At 40.6% G+C, this 23919-nt stretch overlaps 1 protein-coding gene across 3 annotated transcripts; it reads left to right on the top strand.

The window, feature by feature from the left end:
* Window positions 1-1575: 1575 nt before the first annotated feature.
* gabra5 (gamma-aminobutyric acid type A receptor subunit alpha5) lies at window positions 1576-23367 on the top strand. Of its 3 annotated transcripts, XM_085449828.1 has the most exons (11): window positions 1576-1756; window positions 1887-2002; window positions 2884-2968; window positions 3161-3279; window positions 4014-4081; window positions 4800-5020; window positions 9465-9547; window positions 16550-16693; window positions 19102-19254; window positions 19511-19722; window positions 21254-23367. In XM_085449828.1, exons 3-11 carry the CDS (start codon window positions 2886-2888, stop codon window positions 21554-21556), a joined length of 1386 nt encoding a protein of 461 aa, XP_085305954.1. In that variant the 5' UTR covers window positions 1576-1756; window positions 1887-2002; window positions 2884-2885; the 3' UTR covers window positions 21557-23367. The 3 variants fall into 3 exon arrangements, with proteins under 3 accessions (XP_085305954.1, XP_085305953.1, XP_085305952.1); XM_085449827.1 differs by having other exon boundaries at window positions 1576-2002; XM_085449826.1 differs by lacking the exons at window positions 1576-1756; window positions 1887-2002 and adding an exon at window positions 2047-2407.
* Window positions 23368-23919: the final 552 nt, after the last annotated feature.

The following is a 23919-nucleotide window of genomic DNA, read 5'->3' as shown; positions in this document are numbered from 1 at the left end:
AGGCACAACCGACTAAAGCATAAATACACAAAATCCCACATTAAAGAAATGACTTCTGAATCAGTAAGCAGTACCAGAACGTACCATTCAAATGGTTTTCAGTCAGTGTAATGCTTCTGAATCTCATAACACAAGGCTGAGGCCAACACCATCGTTTTCCAGGTTTCTCTACACTCAGGGTATCTACAGCTGTTGGAAATTCATGCAAACCATTCTCAAGCAATATTGTTTGACAAGACAAATCAAAAACAATTGTTCAGTTCATAATTCACAGTCTCGTATCATCCCGTATTATCCTGTATTATCCCGTACAGTGATAAACTGTATATAAAAGATGGATGCAGCCCCTGTGACGCCACCCCTTGGTTAGTAAGGTCCTTTTATGAAGCCTTCAGGTGAGCATGTTGACTGTCACCATGATGTGATGACTGTGAAACTGGGCCATACTGCATGGATTTCAATCCATTTGTACTAGTTTTTATATTAGATTATCTCTACTTTCTGTTTCACTCATTTGCGTCTTTAACTTGTTTCATTTTATTTATTTGAATCTGATTTTTAGTATGTGGGGCACAGAAACTGACACTAAATGTATATTTTAGCTTCTGTGCATACAAAATAAACTAGACTTCTTAATGAGGCTATTTAACTGAGTTTTAATTTTTTTAAGTTGACAACTTATCTAAAAGGGTCCTCCCTAAAGGAGAGTTAGCTTGATTGCTCTTTTTCATTCTAACTGGGGCCATAATTTACAAAGTGGAAATCTTATTGTAATTAATAAAATATGGAAATGGTGACTGAGAACATAAACTCATCGGGAAAGTCTTTACTTGGGTCAGATTTTGATAGCAGTAGGCTCTTTTTTCACAAAGACTTCTATAGACGAACCAAAAAGAGTCGCCCTCTGCTGTCCTTTTGAAACATGGGGCTTCAGCTTTACTGTTCAGACTCGGAAAAAAACACACTATAAAAACAGAGAAAAGGTTTATCTTACACTGCGAATTTTTGATAGTTTTATATTATATTGATGATATATTACGGTTTTATGTAACTAAATGTTGTAACATAGTATAAATGTATTATATATAATGAGGGACAAGGGTTGGAAATGAGCAATAGCTATAAACTGTGATGTGCAGCATTGCAGAGTTTCGTGCTCTATATTGGAACTATGTTGAACTGCATTGTCCCTTTTAAATAAATAAATTGGAAGTAGACGCATCCTTCTTTTTACTACAGTCTAGATACAGTGGGTACGGTGGATGTCACTGGATGTTGATAAAATACAAATAATTTGTAGTTTGCAAATACACTAGAGCACTGGAGGGGAGCAGTAGATCAGTGCAGTATACCATGAGTGCAGCTGCCTGTTAAAACAATAGAACAGCGTTGAAATGAAAATAAGCCACTTCTGTTTGTGTAGCTTTAACCTCACATTAAATAAGTAAAGCTTTTACGGCTAATATTGCTGATGGCTCTCATGCTGTGGATTATTACTACGGACACTTTGATTTTTGCCTCTTTTTTTTTGCCTCCCTCTGCCACCTCCCCCTCCCTCCCCTCTCCGTCTCTCATCCCTCTACAGTATCTCTCCTCCGCTCACTGGCCACACATCCTCCCGCTTCTCTGCACGCTCGCCTGCTCATTTCGCACCAAACTCTACATTTGCACTCAGCTTTTCCTTTGGATACACTATTGGATTTTTTGCTAAGCTGGCTTTGTGCTCGCGGCTCCTCGGAGACCAAACTAAAGGATGGTCAGTCAGCACAAGTGTTGGGAAGCCTTTATTTTTTCGCTGCCAACCTTTTAATCGCTCTGGGGAGAAATAAAGCTCGCTGACAGTGAAGTCAGTCCACATCTTCTTCCTCTCTCTTTCCAACATACAGTTATTGTGCGCGGATGGAGGTGTCGGCCTTAGGAATTGATGCCAAATTGTGAACAGTGCAGTCTGCGTGTGTGTGAGAGACCTGCGGAGAAGTTTGACTGCGCATCGTCTTGTGTGGTAAGCTTTGGTAACTGCGTCTCGGCTCCTGTGCAGCACCGCGTTATTTTAGGCCACTACAGTATGAGATGTAGTAGCACGGATTAGTGAACAGGCTAGAAAAGAAAAGAGTATCCCCGAGGTCTGCTGCTGCTGATGCTGCTGCTGCTGATTACGAAGGACCCGCAGACACCGTCCTCCTCACGGGAGTTTAATCAGCTTGTAGAGATCTGTGTCGGACTTCAGATGATTCAGTGAAGAGTACCTTCAGTCACAGCAACACAGACGCGGGTTAAAAGAGTCCAGCTGTGGTGCAGAAAGGAATCTTGTAGATGCAGCACAGGTGGAGGCATTTCACCTGGATATACACGCAGCAGAGCTCACACAGCGCCAGTCCTTTGAACAGAGGCTTTTGCAGTGAGATGGGTGGGTATAGAGGGGCTCCAACAAAGAAGGAACTCACTGTTTGCATGTCTGAGCCGTGAAAGCTGCACTGGATATTTATCAGCTTTTCATTTTTTCTTGTCACACCTCCGCTGAAGGTCTGAACATCTGCATGTCTTACAGATGTTGGCCTAGTGTTTAGGAAGGCTGATGGCCACTGCGCTGCGAGATGCTGAATTGATTCTGTCACACATTTCCTGTAGTGGAGCTGTTAAAGATTTATTGAACCCATAGGCTTGGAGTGAGTGCAGAGTTTCTGGGGGACAGTGTGCAGATCATCTAATATTTGACTTAGTTTCCTCTGCCAAAAAAGGCAACATGATGTGCCAACAAGGTCACATCTCAAAAGCTCTCAAACGGAACTAAGTTCTGATTATTTTGTACTAAGAGTTAGCCCTGGCAGTAATAATAAAAAAAGGTATTCAAGTTTTAAACTACTGCGTGTGTGTCTTTTTCAGGAATGGGCGATGGAATGTGCTGCAGCTTTGCAATGAGGCGTCTGTGGTTCTGTGTCTTGCTTGCGAGCATCACCTGCCGTCTGAGGTAAGGAACTGACTCTTAATGTTAGCACACTGTAATGGCACATTTTTCACAGCTCATTGCTTAATAAATAGGAATTGATTGTTCAATATTTTTAAATAATTTTACAGAAAGTTAAAGGTGTTTATATGACATCCTTTTTTTTCTAATCCACCCGTGTCCAGGATCAGCTTTCTGTTTCTGTGTTTCCTCCAGCTTCTCCCAGGAGATAACTCCAAAAGAGGCAGAATTAAATGACAATATTACCATCTTCACGCGCATCCTGGACGGACTTCTGGATGGTTACGACAACAGACTCCGGCCCGGATTGGGAGGTAAGCCCAGCGAATGTTTAAACCTCGACACAAATTTTCTCCCCTCAGAGAAAAAAATGCTCCGCACCGCAACATCTGCCTTCTGCTCGGCCCAGAAAATTAGTCTGTATTCACGAGACACATGACGAGCTGTTATGACCTCAGCTAAGTATGATTTAATGGCACTGTGAAGTATGCAGCGTGCTACTGTGACCTTGAGAGAACCACTTCATCTCTGGTTGGACGGTGGGTCCTTTGTTCTGCAGCGACTGTAAAGTTAAGTTCCCATAAATTATATTTATCAAACTGAAAAAAAAAATCTGGTTTGATGTGTAAACACATAAACATTAAAATATAGAGAATGCCCACTGGCCCAGCTTCAAAGGTGTCATGCATTAATTACTGAACAATATGCAGGCATAAAAATCTTACCGTGGCTTAAACAGTATTAAACATAGCAGAGATGAAGTGACTTTTCAAAAGATGGACTGCAGTCACCCCATCAAATAATCCACGATATGCCATTTTTAATTTTATTTTTATTTATTTTTTTTTTGTGGAAGAACCTAAATTTTACAAACCCAAATGTCACACTGGATTAGTTTTTCAGATAAAATGAAATTAGAGATTTGGCCTGTTAAACTTTAATCTCTGCCCAAAGAAGCAAGAACCTAGTCCCTCATATTTAGACCAGATGATGTTGTGGATGCTGATGTCTGCTCTGGAGGCTCACTGTGTTCTGTGTTTTCTTACAGAGAAGGTGACGGAGATCAAAACCAACATCTTTGTCACCAGCTTTGGTCCGGTCTCTGACACCGAAATGGTAATAATCACACTGCAAATATACTAAATGCATACATATTTTAAGTTAAAAACCTGGCCTTATCAGAACTTTAATTACAGAAATTACAAGTCTACTTTTTTACCGTCCTGTTCCACAGGTTTGAAGAAAGTGATCCAAATTGTGCCAGAATTGAACAGATTTAAATGTTTCCATTTTTCACCTCTTAACCACGATTCAGGAAATATGGCTTGATTTTTGCATAATGTTGTTGAACACACCAATAAAAGGCAACGATCACACATTCAGCTTGGTGAAGGGATCACACCTGAACCTAAGCTGCATGATGTTAGATTTCACTAATCACTCTGCTGCTCCTTCTTAACCCTCAAATGAGCCCGAGTGCGATCACACGTAACTCTGTTATATTTTACAAAGGATGACTTTTTATTGGCTTTGTTTGTGTTTCTCATGCCAAATACTGTTTCCTTTATCTGAAGCAAATATTCCATAATCTTCTAATCACAGTTTTTAGTCATTTTTATGCAAAAAGGAGTGAAAAAAAACCTCACAAAATATATGAACAAAATGTACCAATTCCTATAAGAACTGTGAACTATTGTTGAACTATTGTAGGAGAAACAGACAATTTCATGACTGAGCACTAGTTAATCATCATAAACTTTCTTTATTCCATCAATTTGTTTAGATGCATACGTGACTTCTCTCATATTCATGGGTCTGAGCTGTTTTCCTGCAGGAATACACCATCGACGTATTCTTCCGCCAAAGCTGGAAGGATGAGCGACTTTGCTTCAAAGGCCCGATGGAAATGCTTGCCCTGAATAATCTTCTAGCCAGCAACATCTGGACCCCTGACACCTTCTTCCTCAACGGGAAAAAGTCCATTGCACATAATATGACTACACCTAACAAGCTGCTGCGGCTGAAGGATGATGGGACTCTTCTCTACACCATGAGGTAAGCAAACGTTTTATCCAGCTTGAAGCATTTCTTTTCCAGCCAGTCTTACATTACAAACCTTGACTCATAAGAGCTGGCTAGCCATGTTTAAAGATATTGTATAATCCAATTAAACCTGGAGCGATGACTGAAACCTCTATCAGTCTGCGATATTCCTTTGGTAATGGTTTTTAAGACCCCCGCTGCTCTAATACAGCCCACACATTTATACTCTGTGTCTCAGTGGTGCATTGATGCGTCATCATGTTGTCCTCACACTGTAAACTGGAGGTCAGGGGAACTGGAAATGTTTGCTTTGACCCAGTGCTCTGTTCTCTCCTCTACTATTAACTAACTCTGTCACCACGTCACAGAAAGCTTTACTTTGAAAACAGCACGAGCTGTTCGCAGCCCAGATTTCACATGCTCTGGCTCTTTCAAAGGATGCATACAGTTCAAGAATGCGTCTTGTTCTCAGTTTGTGCCGCCTTAACAACTGGAAAGAGATCCTTGCATAAAGCATACTAATCCACTCATTATTAGTTCAGAGAATGGCTTGTGGATGCTGTTGAAATCTCCCAATTCTTTGAATCTTTGGGCTGAAGGAGGGACAATACTCGGTGTATCAATGCTCAATCAACAATCATTTATTTCCATACAATTCAACAGTAAGAGCATTACAACGTCCGGACGGGAGAGATGCTACCAGAGGGTCAGGCACATGTCTCAAAATGGTGACGGGTTGCTCAGCTTTTTATAGTCTCTAGTGGCCCCCAGCTAGTCGTAAAAGCCAAAACATCACATTTTTTCTCTGTTACAGCGCCTAAGTTATGACCTCGGCAGTTGTTTCTCTGCTTTCTGTAAGGTGGGGGTGTGGAATGTGGTCTATCTATCTCCCCTGTCTTTAGACACAGAGTCTCCTGCTGACACTCTTCTCTTCATGATTCAACAATTAAGCATGTCAAGAAAACAGTGTCACACATTCCCAGCAGATCAAGGATACAGAGTGATGCACATTTATCTAATGAACTAATATGTGAATATGTTCTGTTAACTCAAAAGTATAATGAGAACTAAACTACATACAGCTCACACACTCTATATTAAAGGGTATAATGTGATCTACAGCAGTATTCTAATTCAACTACTTTGATTACATATATAAGGTAACATATAATAACAGAATAATCTAATAATGCATAATACATTAGACTCTGTGCTGTGGAAAGAAATGTATTCTAGATAGAACCATCTCATTTACATCCACTTTCATTTCAGTGCTGCGTCATCATCTTATCAGGTCAATAAATCCTGCAAATCAAATATTAACAAAGGAAGTTTGAGGAAATGGACATGGCTGCGTGTCAAAAATCATTATCGATCCTCTTACTTTGAAATTGCTACAAATCTACAGCACATTTTCCAACGCTACGAGCCATTAGAAACGAGTTCAAGGCAGCCCATTAATGCATTTGTGTTCTGGGAACGAGGTTATTAGCGGAACATTTTAGCCATGTCTTACTCTCCTCTCCTGCGTTCGTCGTTCTGCAGTGTGCAGTGCCCCAGCTGCTGTAGGATGAAAAGATCCCTTAGAGAAACATGAAGGTTTCTTCCAGACAGTGCAATGCCACATTATGCACAATATGGCCCAAAACACGCAATAACTTCCTAATAATCCAATAACATGGACCTCGGTGAAATAACATAGTGAAAGCATCAGTCATCCTTTTAATCATCTGGTAATTTACCTGCACTCTTTTTATTGGTCAGTATGATTTATTAACATCTGTATGTGTTTGACTAACTAAATGATCTGATGATGTAGAAGTCTCAAAACAAAACGCTGTGTGTCAAACATGATTCACTTAGGAGTAATTAATCTAAAACAGGACAGAATTAAACACCTGCTGTTGTACCGATACTGTAAGTGCTGACATGGCAATCAGCAGAAACAATACCAGGATAATATTAGTGATGCTTTTACCTTACGTTTAATTTATTTAAACTGTTTTATCAATAATCTTTCTCAAGTTTTCCATCTATTTAATGCCATGAAAAGTGATAGTTAATGCATGTCTGTGAAGGTTCTCAGTCAGCGAGCTGACTCTGTGAGCGACCATCTTTGAACAGAGGCGGGGGTTTACGACACCAACTCTCTGCCATCTATAATCCAGTTTTGAGATCCCTTCCCAGACGCCTTAACGCCCACTCACATCCTGGGCCATCTGACCTCAGGAATTCGCATGATAAGGTGGGGCCAGGTTTCACAATGAACACACCCGAAACTCTGGCTGATTGGGACCCACGCCCAGTTTCCCACCTTGGCTCAGGCGACTAGAGGATCATCAGGGGGTCCTTTTGTCCCTCTGTGGGGGGTCACTCCCACTAGGTTTATATCTGGGACTCTCCACCATTTGACCTTAGAACTGAAGAAGCTTCTCGGATGAGAGGTGAAACGTCTTCAAGCAACTTAAAGTCCAGACGCTTTTCTTTGCAAGCTCCTTTGACTACGATAGTTAATGCATGTTTTTGCTTTCAGAGCTGTCATTTAGACAGATTGGTTTATAAATCCATAAAGATGTTATTCTCTGTTCAAGAAAGGAGTGAAGCAAAAAACTGAAAAGAAGGACAACTATATTTTCCAGCATATGTCGCATGTTTCAATAACAACAAAACCTAAATTCAACTCCTCCAGTCAGATAATCGGCTGTAACAATATAACACAATCACCACTAGGGGGTCCTATTCAGACACAGCGAGCAGTGACAATTTTTTAGAAAGTATATTTTGCTCTGTGATGTATTCAGTGAATCCCAAGCTTATCTGTATTCATCTTTGATTCTCTCTCTCACATCGAGGCTCGTGCTCTGTGCCGTGTGGATTTTATTCACACGAAACAGCCGAGACAGCAGATGTGGTTCAAAATGAAGAAATCCTTCTGCTGTGCAGGATTATGACAGTCAACTAAAACTCAAAACTAACGTTTGCTGCAAAAAAATTGGTGGCAAAACTAAAAACTTTGAGGAAAAAATAAAATGAACTTTAATTTGATATTGTACTGCATATAAAGTAACTGCAGTAACTTCAAAATATTGCAGAAATATCTTCTTTAGTTTTGTCTGCCGTCAGTTTGCTCAGCACAACAAGACCGAGCAGGTGTCGTTGCACATTTGAATCGAGACTTTGCATTGCGTTACAATGTTTAATGCGCAAGTGTCAAAGTATTAAAAGTGAAATAAAAGTAATATTGTATAACAATATAAGAATATGTTATTTTAATGTGATTAATAAGCACATGTTTTAAATAATATCAGCACTGTTATAAAAATATATGGACGTCCACATCTGTAGATTTCAGTGTGTTGTTGGAGTCTTGAGTCTTGTGTTTTTTTAGATATATAATTCCTTAGATTTGTGGAGGTTTGACACCTCACAAGATCAACTATGAGCGATAAATTGCACATGTACTCGCAGCAGACTGATCATCTGTTTCATAAAAGAGGGGTTCATTAAATGCGAGTGAACTCACACATTTTTACTCAAGAAAGGGAAAATTAGATATTTGAAATGGTTGCACAGATCAACTGGACTGAATGTGATTCATACACTTAACGGAGGTTGACGGCCCTGTTTGTGAGGTATTCTTGGTGGAAAACATACTATGATCCATTATTTAAATCAATGTGAGAGTCACAACCACACCTGGAATTGTAATGATCACCAAGTAAGACAAAAATACACCAGAGAGAGCAAATCCAACGTTTGGGTCATACAGATGAAGGCAAGCAGATCAGGAGCAGCCGTGGGGCAAAGTTTAGTAAACTTTCCTAAATGGTCACAACTAGACTACAACCAAGAAACGTCAAACAACGCCCCCAAATACAAAAGTAGAAACAAGGTGAATGTACACAAGAAATCAAGTTAATCAAGTGATCACAGGATTTGTATACTGAAATAGAAAATATGTCATCCCAGTGAAATATAGCACGTCCTGTTACCATGGTGCATTCATTTGAATAGTAGCAGCTCTCATTGTTCTCCATGTGACCAGCAGATGGCAGTGTTATATAAGACCTGGTGGTCCATTGGCTGCCTGTGTGGCTGAGCTGTGTTCACACTTTAGATCCAACATGAGCTCATTTGTTTCCCCGTTTTTATTTCCACTGAAGCTTCATTTGTGCATTGTTGTATTCCCACAGACAGGTGGCATCCTTTCTCCACAGACCAAAGCTCATCACGGGTCCCTCTGCTGGTTCAGATGCTTTTTGCTCTACACTGGGAAAATTGCTTTTCGCTCTACCGTTAATTATTTGAGACACTAATGAAGACAAAGGGAGATTTCTGTTTATAAATGGCTGTTTACAACATTAAACACAATTTATAATAAGGGGTTGTGTTTAATTGTGAACGAGGTGATCATGATAATGATGTAGTCAGTTCATTTTCTGCCTTTTTCTTTCAGGCTTACCATCTCTGCTGAATGTCCCATGCAGCTGGAGGACTTTCCAATGGATGCTCATGCTTGTCCCCTTAAATTTGGAAGCTGTAAGTAAATGCACCTTCAAGCAAATGCCCACTGCACATAATGAGTCTTTAATAATACAGGAAAAGGTGTGATGTAAATGTTTTATGTCAGCATCCGGAACTAGAGTGATGTTAAAATAGTTAGCAAACTTTTCGAAAAAGGGGGTACACCAGAAAGAAAAGCAGCATGTAGTTTTGACATGGCATCGGTTTCAGTGTCTTTCTCCATGCAGAGGGCATAGGGACGGATGAACGTTAGTGCGTTTGACAGGCCGTGTCCCTCAGGTGTAAAGCTATTGTTGCGGTGGTGCAGGAGAGCCATGTAGACACTGACACACTCCTCCTGATGAAGCCATTAATCAACATGTCAGGGCTGCTCCTCTGCACCCTTCACTGGCTCGGCTACATTTAATGGTGAAATTTCTGAAACAGCTACCCTACATGCACACACACTGGAAGCAGCTAGAGACATAAACACACACACCAAATCTAAATTTACCACCAAGGTAACCTTAGAAATCTGGACATACTTTTGCACATGAACTGCCAAACCGCCACCTTCCATGTGACTTCTATGTTAGTCAGCTTGTCTCACACGGTCCAAAAATATCTGGGGAGCTCCTGTTCTGTAAGCTTCAGATTAGCATTTGAGGCTTTCCCTGCCACTGACATGACGTAGTGATCGCAGTCCTCATGAGTGCGCTTGCCGCATGCTGACCCTTAGCTGCTCCCACAGCTACTTTGGTCACCTTACCGGCAGGTGAAACCAAGTGCAGGGATAATCGCAGCAGCTAATTAAGAGAACAACTGCTGTGAAGTTGATGAACTCTACTTGAACTCCATCAGGGATCCCTGACAATCGAAACCTCCTCACAGAGGAGCTGTTCTTCTCATTTTTAGCTCCATATTTTTAATATTGTATGATTCACAGATCAAGGTTTTCTTCCTCATATCAAGGTGGACCTTAGTGCTACCCCTCCTCTCCATTCTAAGGCAAGCGAGCTTTGCTCTGATTGGCTGTCAGTCATAAACAGAAGGTTAAAACCGAAAGTAAGGGGAATGGCCATGTATCTACTCTCACTGACATCACACAGATCCAACAGTATAACACCCGTGATGAAATGAGTGAACTGAGATCAGTTGGCAGGCGGAGCTTTGGGCTCACAGGGGGTTTGTGTGTAAATACTGAGCCTTTTTATAATGCCAGTGTCCACTGGAACAGAAGATTTATGACAGGAAATAAGGAAATGCATAAAAGCGCCACTTTAAATTAATTATGTAAGTTTAAATACAGCACTAGTTGCTTGGTTTCTTGCAGGTTTAGTGTAACAGACAAAGTCTATTGCATACAGCAGCTCATTGCAAATACACAAAGAAAAAACACTGACAATAAAAGTTGTAACAAAAAAGCAACAGAATCTCTTTAATTTTGTGAAGATTCTTTTAAAATTTGATATCCTTGAATGGAAAAATGTGAAAACCCATCAAAGGCTGAAAGCTATGTTAACCATCAGTATTAACTACAAAAATAAAATAAGTGGAAATCGTTCCAAACTGTCCAAATAACACAAATAATTAAGCTCAACAAAAGCAGTGATGGAAGTGTGGCTGCAGTATGTATTATTGTAGCTTTGCTAAGTTGTGATCTATCGTGATGAAGGTGAAAGGCTGTGAGCTGTAAAAGTTAACGTGCGATACATCCTGTTTTCTCCAACTCCATTAACCCAAGCTAATCCTCTGACCTAATGGACAGCACTCACCCGTGAGCTCAAAGCTTTCAAAGCTACAGTAGACCTTTCCTTTGCTGTTGTGTTAATCACCTTTCATGGACTGAACTGTACAACCACCAGTGTCTGTGTGCCTGCTGTCGCTCATCGCTGTGACACAATTTAAAGGAAGTGTGTGATGCACAGAAAGCCTTTACCTGATGTAAATACACCAGAGCAACACGCAGGTCTTGTTTTGTGGTCACACTGGTGGCCACGTGACCATGCGTATATATCTTAATTTGTTTTAGTCACATTACACCTGTAGTCTCTTTGATTCTCTTAGTGTACCTCCTTACATACGACTTCCAAAATTCCAAACCAACTTTTGAAAAAGAGCCGACAATTCTGGTGAAGTTTTCGTCTACAGCAGTCGATTCACAATCTCAGTGTGTGTGCCAACTGTCGTACAGCCTTAATTACAATTCACTCGCCATAACAGATGGTTTCTTTTTGCCTGAATTTACAAAGATTTATTTGTACCTCAGTAAAAACGCCGTTAAAAAACATCATAATACAAGAAAAAGTCTAACATGGCACGCTAGCGTGCTGGACTCTTGCGACACTATTCTGTCCTCATGTTTGAGTGTTAGCATGGGAAAATGCTAATCTGGAGTCGTGTTCTTGCCGGCGTCTCAATTTTTCACAGCTGAAGTAATTGCTCAGATCATTCATGCACCTGTAAATGAACCGAAATGCAAATACAAAACAAAGTAAGACGAACGTTCTTACTCAGTCTGAAAGGCTGTTTTTTCTAATTTTAGATTACACTCTGGGTGATAAATAGAAGTGCTCCATGTTCAGATATATGCACACAAACCACATTTATCAGGATGATTTCTTACTTTCATTTGTCTCTTTTTTGCACTTAATGATGGGCAGAAAACACTATCAGGACCGAAACAGGGAACAGAGTCACAGTTAAACTGAAAATATGACATAAACCTTTGAAAAGGATGTTTTTAATTTGGTTACTAATAAATGTATTTATATGTCCACGTGTATCTGTATAGGTTTTAGACAGACGTAGGCCTGATTCTATTACTGTGATATACAGCTCCCGTTAACACTGCAGTTTATGCAGAAGCGTCTCAATGTTTGGGTCTTTTAATAAAGAAATCTCCTATGCTTAAAATATACTTAAGACATCCGGTTCAGCCTCACACGAGACTAGTGGCCTCGCCACCACCCGTCTGAGTGGTAATGAGTGTTTTCAACCCTTTGGGTCTCTCTGATTTTCTCAGGCATGTCTGAAGTACACTGGCTGCTTTATGGGCCACATGTACAGTGACTTCCTGTATGTAAAGATGTTTTACAGATGAAGTTTCTGAGTGTTTGAGCTTGTTCGCCGACTGTGATGAGCAGTAAGGTTTGTGGTTTTGTTGCAACAGCTGTAATGCAATAACATTTTTTTAAACTTTATAGCTGATATTTGTAATAAATGTTTGAATTTCTCTCATAGTTACCATAAAATAAAAATGTTTTTTACTATGTGGAACGAGCTGGTGAACCAAATCAGGTCCAAATCTTCCTACATATCTGTAAATCAATAACATAAAAACAATATATATTTTTTGCATTATTTTAAGAGAAATGAGTGGCCAAGAAAATTTTCATATTTAACCTTTTTAAAGTACTATTTGCTGTCTTGTGTGTTTGTTGTGTTATGTAGAAGTGGCTACAGAGAATAAAGTGTATTCACTGTGAGCATACATTGTCATTAAGAACTGTAGTGTATCAGGGTTGACACAACGGAAGTGTTTCACCTGTTTTTAGGTTTGTTCACACTGACCTTTAAGGTACGCTGTTGTAAACAACCAACACCCTCTGGGGCTTAAAAAAAAAAAGAAAGCTAAAATCTGCAGTTCCTTGAACGCCCACTTGAGGCTCCGACAGTGAGTAAGTTCTAGTAAATAGCAGATACAAACAAAGAAACTGGAACTCAATCATAAAGATTTATGGAAAAAGAAAAGGGTGAGTTTTCATTACGAAAGCCAATATGCAAAAAGTGCTACTTAGAGTTTCCAGACTGCAGTGTAGTTTGATTTGGGGAATTACCATTAGCTTGAAGACTGGAAAGAGTGTAAAAGATGACAGTTTGTGGCTTAACTTTATTTTCAAGAATACTTTTAGTCTAAAGCAGCGACCTCTTTCAGACTCATAACCAGTGTGATCTACGGTATCTTGGGCTTTCTCTCCACTTTAATGATAACTCTGAGGTCAGTCTTTAGAACGAGGTGACAGTCCTCCAACCTGCAGGATGGAAAACAGCGACGTTGTGGCTGTTGTTTCTGAATCGTTTTTATATTTTAAGAAACTCTCTAAAAAAGCACAGACTCCTTTTCAGCCTGTGCAGAAAGCGGTTTTGTGCCATATATAACCCTCAGTCTGTGATGACACTGGCTTAAAGTTCATTTTTTCTATTTTAGAGCAATGAATGGCTTAGTCATTATATAAAGGTCTTTTGTCTCCCAACAAGTGTATAAGCCTCGATCTACAGACAAAGCTCTCTGAACTGTTTAAGTGTGGGTGAAGTGTTACAGTAGGTGCAGCGCGTAATGTATTCTGTGACTCGGATGTACAAAGATTCGTTCGAGGCAACGCGGAGCCTCTTTAAGACGATAATCCACAGCCTGGTTGACTGGGGTCAATCTAAATTACAGTGAAGTCTTCTAACACCACAGTTGCTGGATTAGTGCAACACTGTTAGATTGGATTCTGCACTGCAGTACAACTGAGAGAGAAAGACACACAGATGCATCTACTGTACAGTACGTGTGGAGTTTGTACTTGGGATCGTGCGTGGGATCGCCGCCTTTGCGTTTTGCAGAGTTCACTTGTTTCTAAAACGAAGCTATGAATGAAAGATTGAGCTTGAAATGCACGAGGATGAAGAGGTAGTGGCAGCAAAAGGAAGAGTCTGACGTGTCACAGCAATCCCCCTCACTGTGCCACATATAACATCAGGGCGATTATGTTAGAGCCACACACGAGCTCTTGACAGCGACTTCAACTTAATCTCTGTGTAATGAAGTCACACTGGTGACTTTTCTTTCAAAGAGCTCTGGTATTATCACTATTTTAGCTAAGTAACTGACTTTCATCATGAGGACACTTTCGTGATAAATTAAGAAAAATGTTTTGCAAGTGTAGCTTTTGACACAATGAATAGAAAACAAAAATGAAGGATTTTCAGACAGAAGCTAAACAAATGGAGGTGCAACTATAAGGAAGACAAACAGACACTCTGACTCAGACTGAGGCTGTACATACACCAGAGGTAAAAAAAAAAAAAAAGACGCAGCTGAAATAAGTTAAGAAAATAAAAACGAAGCAAATTTGGACATAAGATACAAAAGAGTGAGGAGAAAGAGAGAGGAAGCTAACTAAAAACAAACTCCACAAAATCATCGGTAGATAAACCTGACAAGGAGTAAAGTAAACATATAAAAACACAAAGAGATCAACTTAAAGCAAAGAAGAATGAAGAATTCATAAAGAGTCCATAAATCACATAAATCATTCTCGAGAAGAAAGAAACTATGAACTCAAAATCCAGGGACTGGGGCCCTTTTAGTGCATCTGCATGAACACTGCTGGATATTTGCGGCACATTTTGGATTTCTGGATCATACTCAGTAAGTTAGCATTTGTCAGTCATTTGGAACTTTTTTTTGCTTTTCCTGTTAAACAGCACCTGTATCTGAACATTGACGTGACTAAAAATGCAGCTCTTACATAATTTCATTCACGTAACATGTCATTTATCAAACTCATCTTTGCTTAACAGGAAGTAAAAGCTCACAGGGGACACAAAATAATATTGTGAACATGCACCGTGGGTGGACGGCTCGTGTGGCATTAGGACTTTTGTTCTTTTTTTTGTTTGTTGTTGTATTTTTTTTTGGGGGGGGGGGGGGGGGGGGGGGCTTATGTGTGCGAGTGTGTTGTTTAATCCATGACATGACATTCATTCAGCAGACCGTTTATTTCTGTTCTAATAATATATTCGAATCCTTTCTGAAAGCGTCAGAAGCAGTCAGTCACTTCAGCGTTTTTCACTTTGACGGACAGGAAGGACGAAGCAAACTAAAGTTAATGACAGACCCACTGAAACAGCTGTGCTACTCTCACGCTTGCATGCTTCAGAGTTCCTTTTATTCATGAAATTAAAGAAATATAAATGATGTTGGCAACATAAAGGTAGTTTCTGTAATGAGGTTTGGAGTTTAGTCATCTCAAACCTCTTTGAGTCTTTGATGGACTCTGTGCAGATGTCTCACCTCAGCGATATCACTGATGGTAGTTTTATTGTTTATTACAGATATTCAGAGTGCCGTGTTTAAAACAAGCTAAGTAGCAAAGCCAGCTAAAATAGTCGACACGAGTAAGCGTTATTACAGGCTGCTACAAAGACATGCATCGCTGCTGTAGTGTTTAATGCACGTCCAAAAAGTCTCCAGTTTTGGTGACTGAATTCTAGGATTTTACTTAATTATTTACTTACTACTGAGAATTAATTAGCAGGCATTCATGTCTGTGTGGCGCTCCTATAAACTCTGTACCCAACCTTGGCCACTTTCTGCTGCCGAAAGAACACCACGGCCAACATATTAGCACCGAGGCTTCAGAATGTAGAGCTCCAAAACCAGTGAGCAACATCACGATGTCTTTTATCGAGTCTCCACAAAGCTGCAGAGAATGAACACACTCTTCACCTGCAGTTAATGAGTTCAGCCATGTGTCCACATTTTAAACAAATCGTGTTTTTGATCACAACTCAAGAATTCATTCAGCAGTTATTATAAAACTGGAAGACTCGGGGAGTTTATGTAGATGGTTAAAGGTCAAATCTGGACATAGACATTATCGATGTTTATGTTATTTTAAAGAATTGTTCCTGAAGCAAAGAGTGATATTAGTTATTGGACTGTTTCTCATAAATGGGAGATTCAAGAATATTTTTGCGATGTAATTAAAACTGAGTCCAGGCGAATATCAGATAAGTTCTTTTTTCTCTGATGAACAGTAAGTATTGCGTTCAACGCCTAATCTGAAATGCGTAGGTGTTGAAAAGTCCTTTAAATGGTGTTTTAAAAGTTTGTAGTGTTTTTTTCTGTCCTTTTTTGTTTGCGCTGAAACCAACTGTGAACATGGCGGTTAATGAAACTGGATAAAATTACTTCCTGATATAAATCCAAATAAAATTGAAACAAAGTCTTAAAAGACTGCACATCTTTGTGTTTTGTTTTCTTAGATGCTTATCCGGTCTCGGAGGTGGTTTACAGGTGGACCGAGAAAGCGGCTGACTCGGTGGTGGTTGCGGAGGAAGGGTCCCGGCTCAACCAGTATCACTTGATTGGTCAGGACGCGGGCACAGAGGACATCTACACCAGCCGAGGTAAAGCGAAGAGTAAATGGACTCAGATTACAGATGAACCATCCCACAGCATCACACACACGACCTCTTACGTCTTAGCTCTCGCCGTTATTTCCCTTCTTACTGCAGCGGTCATACCCCAGCTTCAGGCTGTGTTAAGCCCTCACTTCCACCCTATTATCCGTGTTATTATAGTGTTCCAAAGATATTGTGTGAAGAAACTGTTTTCAAATCAAGCAGGATAGAGACAATGAATGAATCACAAGGATTTGAGGATGCCTCCCACACATAGCCAGCTGTCTCTGCAAAGAGAAGAGATAGGATGGTGCTGGGAAGGGGAGGGGGGGTGAAAAAAAATCACTTATCCGTGGTCTGAGCCATTGGGTCTGTAGGGTTAATCCGTTTGCAGGCCCATCAGTTGTGCTTTTACTAAGTGACGTCACAGCGCAGGGATTGGCTGCTGGAGTGGAGGCATGTGGGGTGGGGGGCAAATGGCATCTGCTTAATTCTGTTATGTAAAGAAGTACAATAATACAATTCTGCTGCTTGTTGTTGGAGAGTCTGTCACAGAGGAGGAGTTCCTATAGTGTGATGTATACAGAAATAGCTATCTTGATCCAGTATCTGCCGGTGCAAGCCGGTGTTTACACTGGCTGGTGTATGAAAAGTGAACACTTGTCGAGAGGCACGTCACATGCTTCTTACATGGTAAAAAAGAATAAGCCAGCTATGCTTACACAGGAGGAAGACCGAGACTCAGTAACCGATGAGATTCTGCCATAGACAGCAATTCTGTCTTTACACACCCCTGCAGCTCAGACTGGTTAAAGAGGGCAGACACACAAAGCCATCGTGTCCTTAATTAGTATCACTAATCTGGGGTGCAAGCCCTCTTTAACAAGCCGAGAATAGCTCAGCAAGGTGCTCACAGTGAAATGACCTTTGACCTCACAAGCTAAGCTGAGGATGATGTGAGAAGAGGAGCAGGAGCTGAGCTGAGAATACTTGTGATTTCACTTGGTTAAAGACACCGGGTTACAATTAAAAGCGGCAAAGCTCAACAGATGGTTTCGAAATGTACTCACCAGTTGACCAACATAGCTGCGTTGTTCTCTGCTATGAATGGCAGTTCTCCACAGACACTCCAAAAACCAAACAGTAAAATCCACCACAACTGCATTTTTTCACGCCTCGGAGATTTCCATCCACTTCCAATCCCAGCAGGCGGTCAGATCAGAGCGGGGTTCGCCCGGCCGTGCCACCACGGAGCAGGGCTGCTCACTGCTAGTCCTCGGAGCGAAGGCAGCACAGGTGCCCTTTTCATTAAGAACATGATGCTCGTTGTTGCATCTCACAAAACTTTCCTGCGGTCCCTCTCAGCCCCCCTCTGCTTCAGTCATCTGTGCACCTGCTTGTAATCACCGCTGATCCAGGTCTGTTTTAGTGTTCTCGCTCAGCAAAGGCAAGGATGTACGTCCCCAATCAAAGGCCTGGCCTGACAGAATGGGATGGACTGTCTTTCACACACAGAGACACACACACACACACACACACACACACACACACACGCATGCATGCACATAGAAAGAGAGAGAGAGGGGGAGGAAGCGAGAGAGAGATATACAGGATGCAGATTGTGACAAGGGATTAGTGAGACAGAAAAATCGGATTTTGCCAGGAGAAAGCAGCAGTCATCTGTGGATTTTCTATAGTTTATCAGACTCCATGGCTCAACAGGATTTTTGGGAAAAAAAATAAAAAATCCTTCAAATGAAATCTTCAGTTGGTTAACGAGATATGATGAGTTCCCCACAAACCTTTTTTCTTTAAATAATCGAATTCACACATTTGGATGATGGCCAGGGCATTGTCGGGTGGTTTGATGTAGAGCACAGAGTGCAGAGTGACGATGTAGCAACTGCTCACAGGCCACATGTTTCAGGAAAGGTAAAAGGTCTCAGAGATTAAGGGGTCAGACGTGATACCCGACGCAAGTAACTCCTAACATACATGTGAGAAAAATGCATTTATAAACTATGTGTTAGGAACCTCTGGCCTGCAGTGGTTCAGCTGTGGTAGGCAGAACCAAAGTTAGTGGAGACCAGAACAAAAGCTAAAAGAAGACGGGAGGTTGGACCAGCATTCTCAGGTGGCTAATAACATGACTTCAAATAGAAGGTTAATGCAACTGTTTATCCTAAAAGTGTTGCACTGACAGGTTACAGTGCCCCCAAGTGGCCAAAAGTTTTTTTTGGTTAATTCGTTTTTTTGTTTTGTGTTTCCAAATAAAAGAGCATTTTAAATATAAATGCCACTTTTCTTTGTGTTGTTTAGAAGTTTTTGCTCAGTTTTACTCCATGTTATTTTCTTTAAAATACGGAATTGAGTAACTAAAATAACTAATTGCTAATTTCTGCTGTTTTCCACAGGTCAATACACCGTGATGATGGCTCACTTTTACCTAAAGAGGAAGATCGGCTACTTTGTCATTCAGACCTACATGCCTTGCTTCATGACTGTAATCCTGTCACAGGTTTCCTTTTGGCTAAACCGCGAATCGGTGCCAGCACGGACCGTGTTTGGTACGTTTGAAAAAAGGAGAGAAATCAAATGAATTCAGATATTTTACATAATGTTAGCAAATTTCATGTGCTGTGGGAATATAAAGCTGGGAAATGAGTGCAGTGAATATTCCTAAATGTCTTTTTCTGTGACTCGGCTTCACAATCTGCCTTTAATACTTTGATACGTGCCCTGTTTTTATGACTTAATCTGCTGGAATAGAAACTGAAGAGCAAGTGTGGTGAGTAAAACTGACCCAGTTTTCTGCACCACCAGGTGTGACCACAGTGCTCACCATGACCACTCTCAGCATCAGCGCTCGAAACTCGCTGCCTAAAGTGGCTTACGCGACTGCCATGGACTGGTTCATCGCGGTGTGCTATGCCTTTGTCTTCTCTGCCCTCATTGAATTTGCCACAGTTAATTATTTCACCAAAAGGAGCTGGGCGTGGGATGGGAAAAAAGCAATGGAGGCCCAGATGCCAAAGGTACGTGCTGTGCTCCAACCTGCCCTCGACTCACATTCTTGTTGATTAACTACAGTGGAATTCTTGGAACAGGAAAACTGAAAATACATTTTCAGATCTTGATGTAGTTTTTAAAGTCAATATTGAAGGCTGGAAAATTGATTTTTTTCCTCACATAAAGTTGGCCTGTATTCTCAGTGTTACAGCTGGTTGTTACAGCTCAATATATTTGATAGAGCCAAGCTCACTTTATTTAAAAATAAAGGTCCTGTAAAACAGCGGTCCCCAACTCCCAGGTCATGGACCGGTACGGGTCTGTGAATTGTTTGGTACCGGGCCGCGAGAGTTGAGGCTCGGGTGTGAAATTTATGGTTTTCAAGGTTTTTATCATTAACTCGGTTTCTCTGGGTCTTTTCCCTTGTGTTATGAATTGTTTTTGTCTTAGTCGTATCATTTTCATTTGTTGTATTTATCTGCGACATCTTAAAGGCTGGTTCTTGAAAATATTGTCTTACATTAAACCGGTCTGTGGCGCAAAAAAGGTTGGGGACCGCTGCTGTACAACATGCCTCTGTTAGGGGATCCCTTGATATGTTTGAATGAAAAACTAACTAGTTAAGACACACAATGCGTTGTGTGTAAATTTACTGCATGTTTGTGTGTAGCCCATAAACTGTATATAAAAGACTGTGATGGTTTGGGTTGGTCTATGAGGTCCTGGCGTGAAGCCTTAACTTGATTTTGACCATCATCTTGGTTTTCCGCATTAGTGACAGGTTGGTAGGGGCTGATGTGACAGAGAAACTGAAGACACTGATTTGTTGTACATATTGACTCTAATAAAGACCATGATTTACATTATCCACTTATGCTGTGTTAGATTTGACGTGAAACTAGCGCCCGACACCATAAACGCATCAGAAAACATTTACTGAGGTCATATGTCAAATAAAATGTTCTGTCATTTTCCCAAAGAAAATTATCGCCCCCTGCTGATCATTAGAAGAATTTCAGCTTCAGCTTGTCCATCTTTTATATACAGATAATGGTTCAGGCAGTACATTTGGCTCGATTAGGAGGAGCAATTACACAGCTTTCTTCTTTAGTCAATTATGTTTAAATAAGTTATTATCAGTGCTGCCTCAGTGGAATAAAATTGGAGAAACGCTGAAGTTTGTTCACGGTATGCCAAACCGTGCTTTCATCTGCTGTGGGGAGAGAGAAGAAAAAGGGGGCGCAGTGAAAATTTTTATTTCCCAAATAATAATAAAGTAAGAGATGAATTGGGCGATGCGTAGAAGTTGAAAAAGCCGGATCAATATCTCCTCTGCTCAGTGTGCCGGTGCTGTGGCACAGTGCCAGTTCATTACTGCTCAAGGACGTTGATCCCTGCCTTCAGATCTCACCAGCCATCTTTTATTGTTCACCTTCAGCTCTTGTGTATGTGTGTGAGTGCCTGTGATATTATCCACCTGTTTTATTATGTTCAATGATGAATGTGCCACTTTTTCTTATGCATATTGAATCAATGTTTTATTTTGCTTCTCTACAGAAGAAAGACCCTTTAACTCTGTCTAAGAAGCCAAACAACAATTGTTCAGCTGGTGTGAATTACACAACCAACCTAACGAAGGACGCGTCCATCTCAACTATTTCAAACAGCACGGCTGTCCAGCTCAAACTGCCTGAAACCAAGGCGCCAGACCCCAAAAAGACTTACAACAGTGTCAGCAAGATTGATAAGATGGCCAGGATAGTGTTCCCCGTGCTGTTTGGGACCTTCAACCTGGTGTACTGGGCTACGTATCTCAATAGGGAGCCAGTGATCAGCAGAGATCAGCAGAGAAGTCCTTAGTCCTTGAGTCATTGACATGTTTTTTAGCTAGTTCGATAACATTGCATGTGCGTTGCTTCAAGAACATTTTGCCATGTTTGCTTAGAGTTTGTACATGATTAAAAAAAGCTTAATTTGTCACACTTTACCACTCAGTTATTGATTCGTTTCTGCCACATTGTGATCTTTTAAATTTTTTGGCATTTGGCATTTATATTTTCTCTTTGAGTCTACATTCGATGATGGCTCAGCAAAAGCCAAATGCTATGCAAAAGATGCACCTGTGTTATTACTCGAACTCGGCTTTTTTCTCCTTTGTAACTCGAACTTTGTACAAATGGGCCGGAGGTCCGGGATTGCGAAGCTGGGCCCGGGCACATGGAAATTTGCTTCCTTGTTAAAAGCAGATGAATAGCCATGCTTAATATGTTGCCTTCAGAGTGTGATAACTCATTATGAATGCACTGAAATCCTCTGCTATTACATTTATCAGAAGCCAGTTTTTCAGCTTTTACTTGAACGTTTCTGCTTCTTGTTTGCTTTCGCTGACTTTCTCCATTTCGTACGGCGAGTTCTCATTTACTGTTTTGTTCCTGTTTCCGTTGGTCCTATAAAACGGGGGACGATTTAAAGCTAACGTGATAGTGGCAGCTTCTGTTACCAAGTCCTCGTGTAGAGAATCCTGTATGTATGCAAGTGTGGTAGTAGTTTGGGAAAAATGTATATACGCTCAGCTTTTAGAAAGGCACCACTAAGCCAGTAAGGTTCATCTATGTAAAGCATATACAGCACCAGTATTACTCTAGTCTAGCGCTTTATTGACTGGATTAGGAAATGATCCAAGTAGCTTAAGCTTTAGAGATGTTGACATTTTTTTAGGTTACTTTGTTGTTTCTAAGCTTTAATAATAACTTGCAAATATTATTAACCAATATCTGGTTGCTTTGAGCAGAGTCACTCTTTGTCATGTAATTAAAAGACTGATTTGAACTAATCAGGTTATCATGAGAGACGAGGGTCTCAGTGACAAGTGTCTCATCACATTACATTAAATAAAATTCCGATGAGCTAAATGAATAATTTTATATTCTGGCAATATTTTATTTGCTTTCTTGTTGAGAGTGTAATGAGAAGATTAACGCTGCTCTCTCTGTGCAGTAAGTAGTGACGCTCTCCAGTGTTCAGACCTTATCTTAGCATAAAGACTAGAGCTGGGAATGATGTTTATTTCATTCTGATTGGCTACATTGGGGAAGTCTGCTGAAGGGCAGCACCTGGAGCTTGTAAGCTGTGCACATTTCTTTACAGATTACCATGTAAAGAAATGTGTGATGAGCTGATGTCGGCTTTTGGAGTTTCATCATAGTGGTTTGTGTTTTCTATACAGTCTATGTTTCACGGGCAGGAAAACGAACTTTGAGGAAACTTTAAGTTTTCCAAGAAAATGAAACAAACAAGCCGAGCCAATCTGGCTGTTTCCTTCTACTTTAAGTCTTTATGCTAAGCTAAGATGACCGACCCCTTTCTTTATATTTGTTTCATATGAAATACATTTCACATTTCTCATCAACCCTTTGCAAGAAAGCCATTTCCCGTTTTTAAAAGGTACCATTGTTTAAATAGAATATAATGTGATGCCCTCCACAGCAGCTGCATGCTCTACACTCACTTCAGCAGAGTTAGTTCTGCAGACTGAACAGAATCATGTGACTTTATGCCTGCGTGGCCTGCCACTACTTCATTTGTTGGATTCATTTGAGATTTTAGATACATACTGTACTGTTGTTTAAATGCAATGATCTGAAGCAATAAATAATGCTCATGAATAATGACCTCTGCTTATTGTAGTGTGTTACCATCCATCCATTCTCTTCCACTTATCCTTTTCAGGGTCCCAGGGGGTCTGGAGCCTATCCCAACTATCTTAGGGCTAGAGGCAGGGTATACCCTGGACAGGTAACACATAGACACAGACAACCAGTCGCACTCACACCTATGGGCAATTTTGAGTTTCTAATTAACCTATCCCCACTAACTGCATGTCTTTGGACTGTGGGAGGAAGCCAGAGTACCCAGAGAGAACCCATGCAAACTCCACACAGAAAGACCCCACCATCAGACTCGGCCTGATGGTGGAATTAAACTCAGGACCTTCTTGCTAACCACCGTACCACCACGCTGTTCTTATTACCATTTGATTCTCATTTCATTCAGATTTTCTTCATCTGGTTAATGTTTTTATTTATTTGTTTGTTACGAACACCTTTTTCCATGGGTACACACCTGCCTCTGCTAAAGCTTCCCAGACTCTATCCGACTGCTTTTAGTTCCAAAATATCAGCGATGATAAAGCATGAAAAACCTTCATCATCTCGGCTGTAGCA

The sequence above is a fragment of the Copadichromis virginalis genome, linkage group LG23, assembly GCF_057382275.1.
Source record: "Copadichromis virginalis isolate Kocher_CV1m ecotype Utaka linkage group LG23, C_Virginalis_male_GT1.1, whole genome shotgun sequence".
NCBI lineage: Eukaryota > Metazoa > Chordata > Actinopteri > Cichliformes > Cichlidae > Copadichromis > Copadichromis virginalis.
Note: the sequence above shows the minus strand (reverse complement) of the source record. Positions and strands in the feature narration are given on the sequence as shown.

Bases quoted from the DNA above. Each gene is read 5' to 3' on its own strand.
- gabra5 (XM_085449826.1), top strand. From the start codon at position 2,314: ATGCAGCACAGGTGGAGGCATTTCACCTGGATATACACGCAGCAGAGC. The intron at 2,408-2,883 runs GTGGGTATAGAG...TGTCTTTTTCAG, and splicing joins AGGCTTTTGCAGTGAGATGG to GAATGGGCGATGGAATGTGC. The intron at 5,021-9,464 runs GTAAGCAAACGT...TTTTTCTTTCAG, and splicing joins ACTCTTCTCTACACCATGAG to GCTTACCATCTCTGCTGAAT.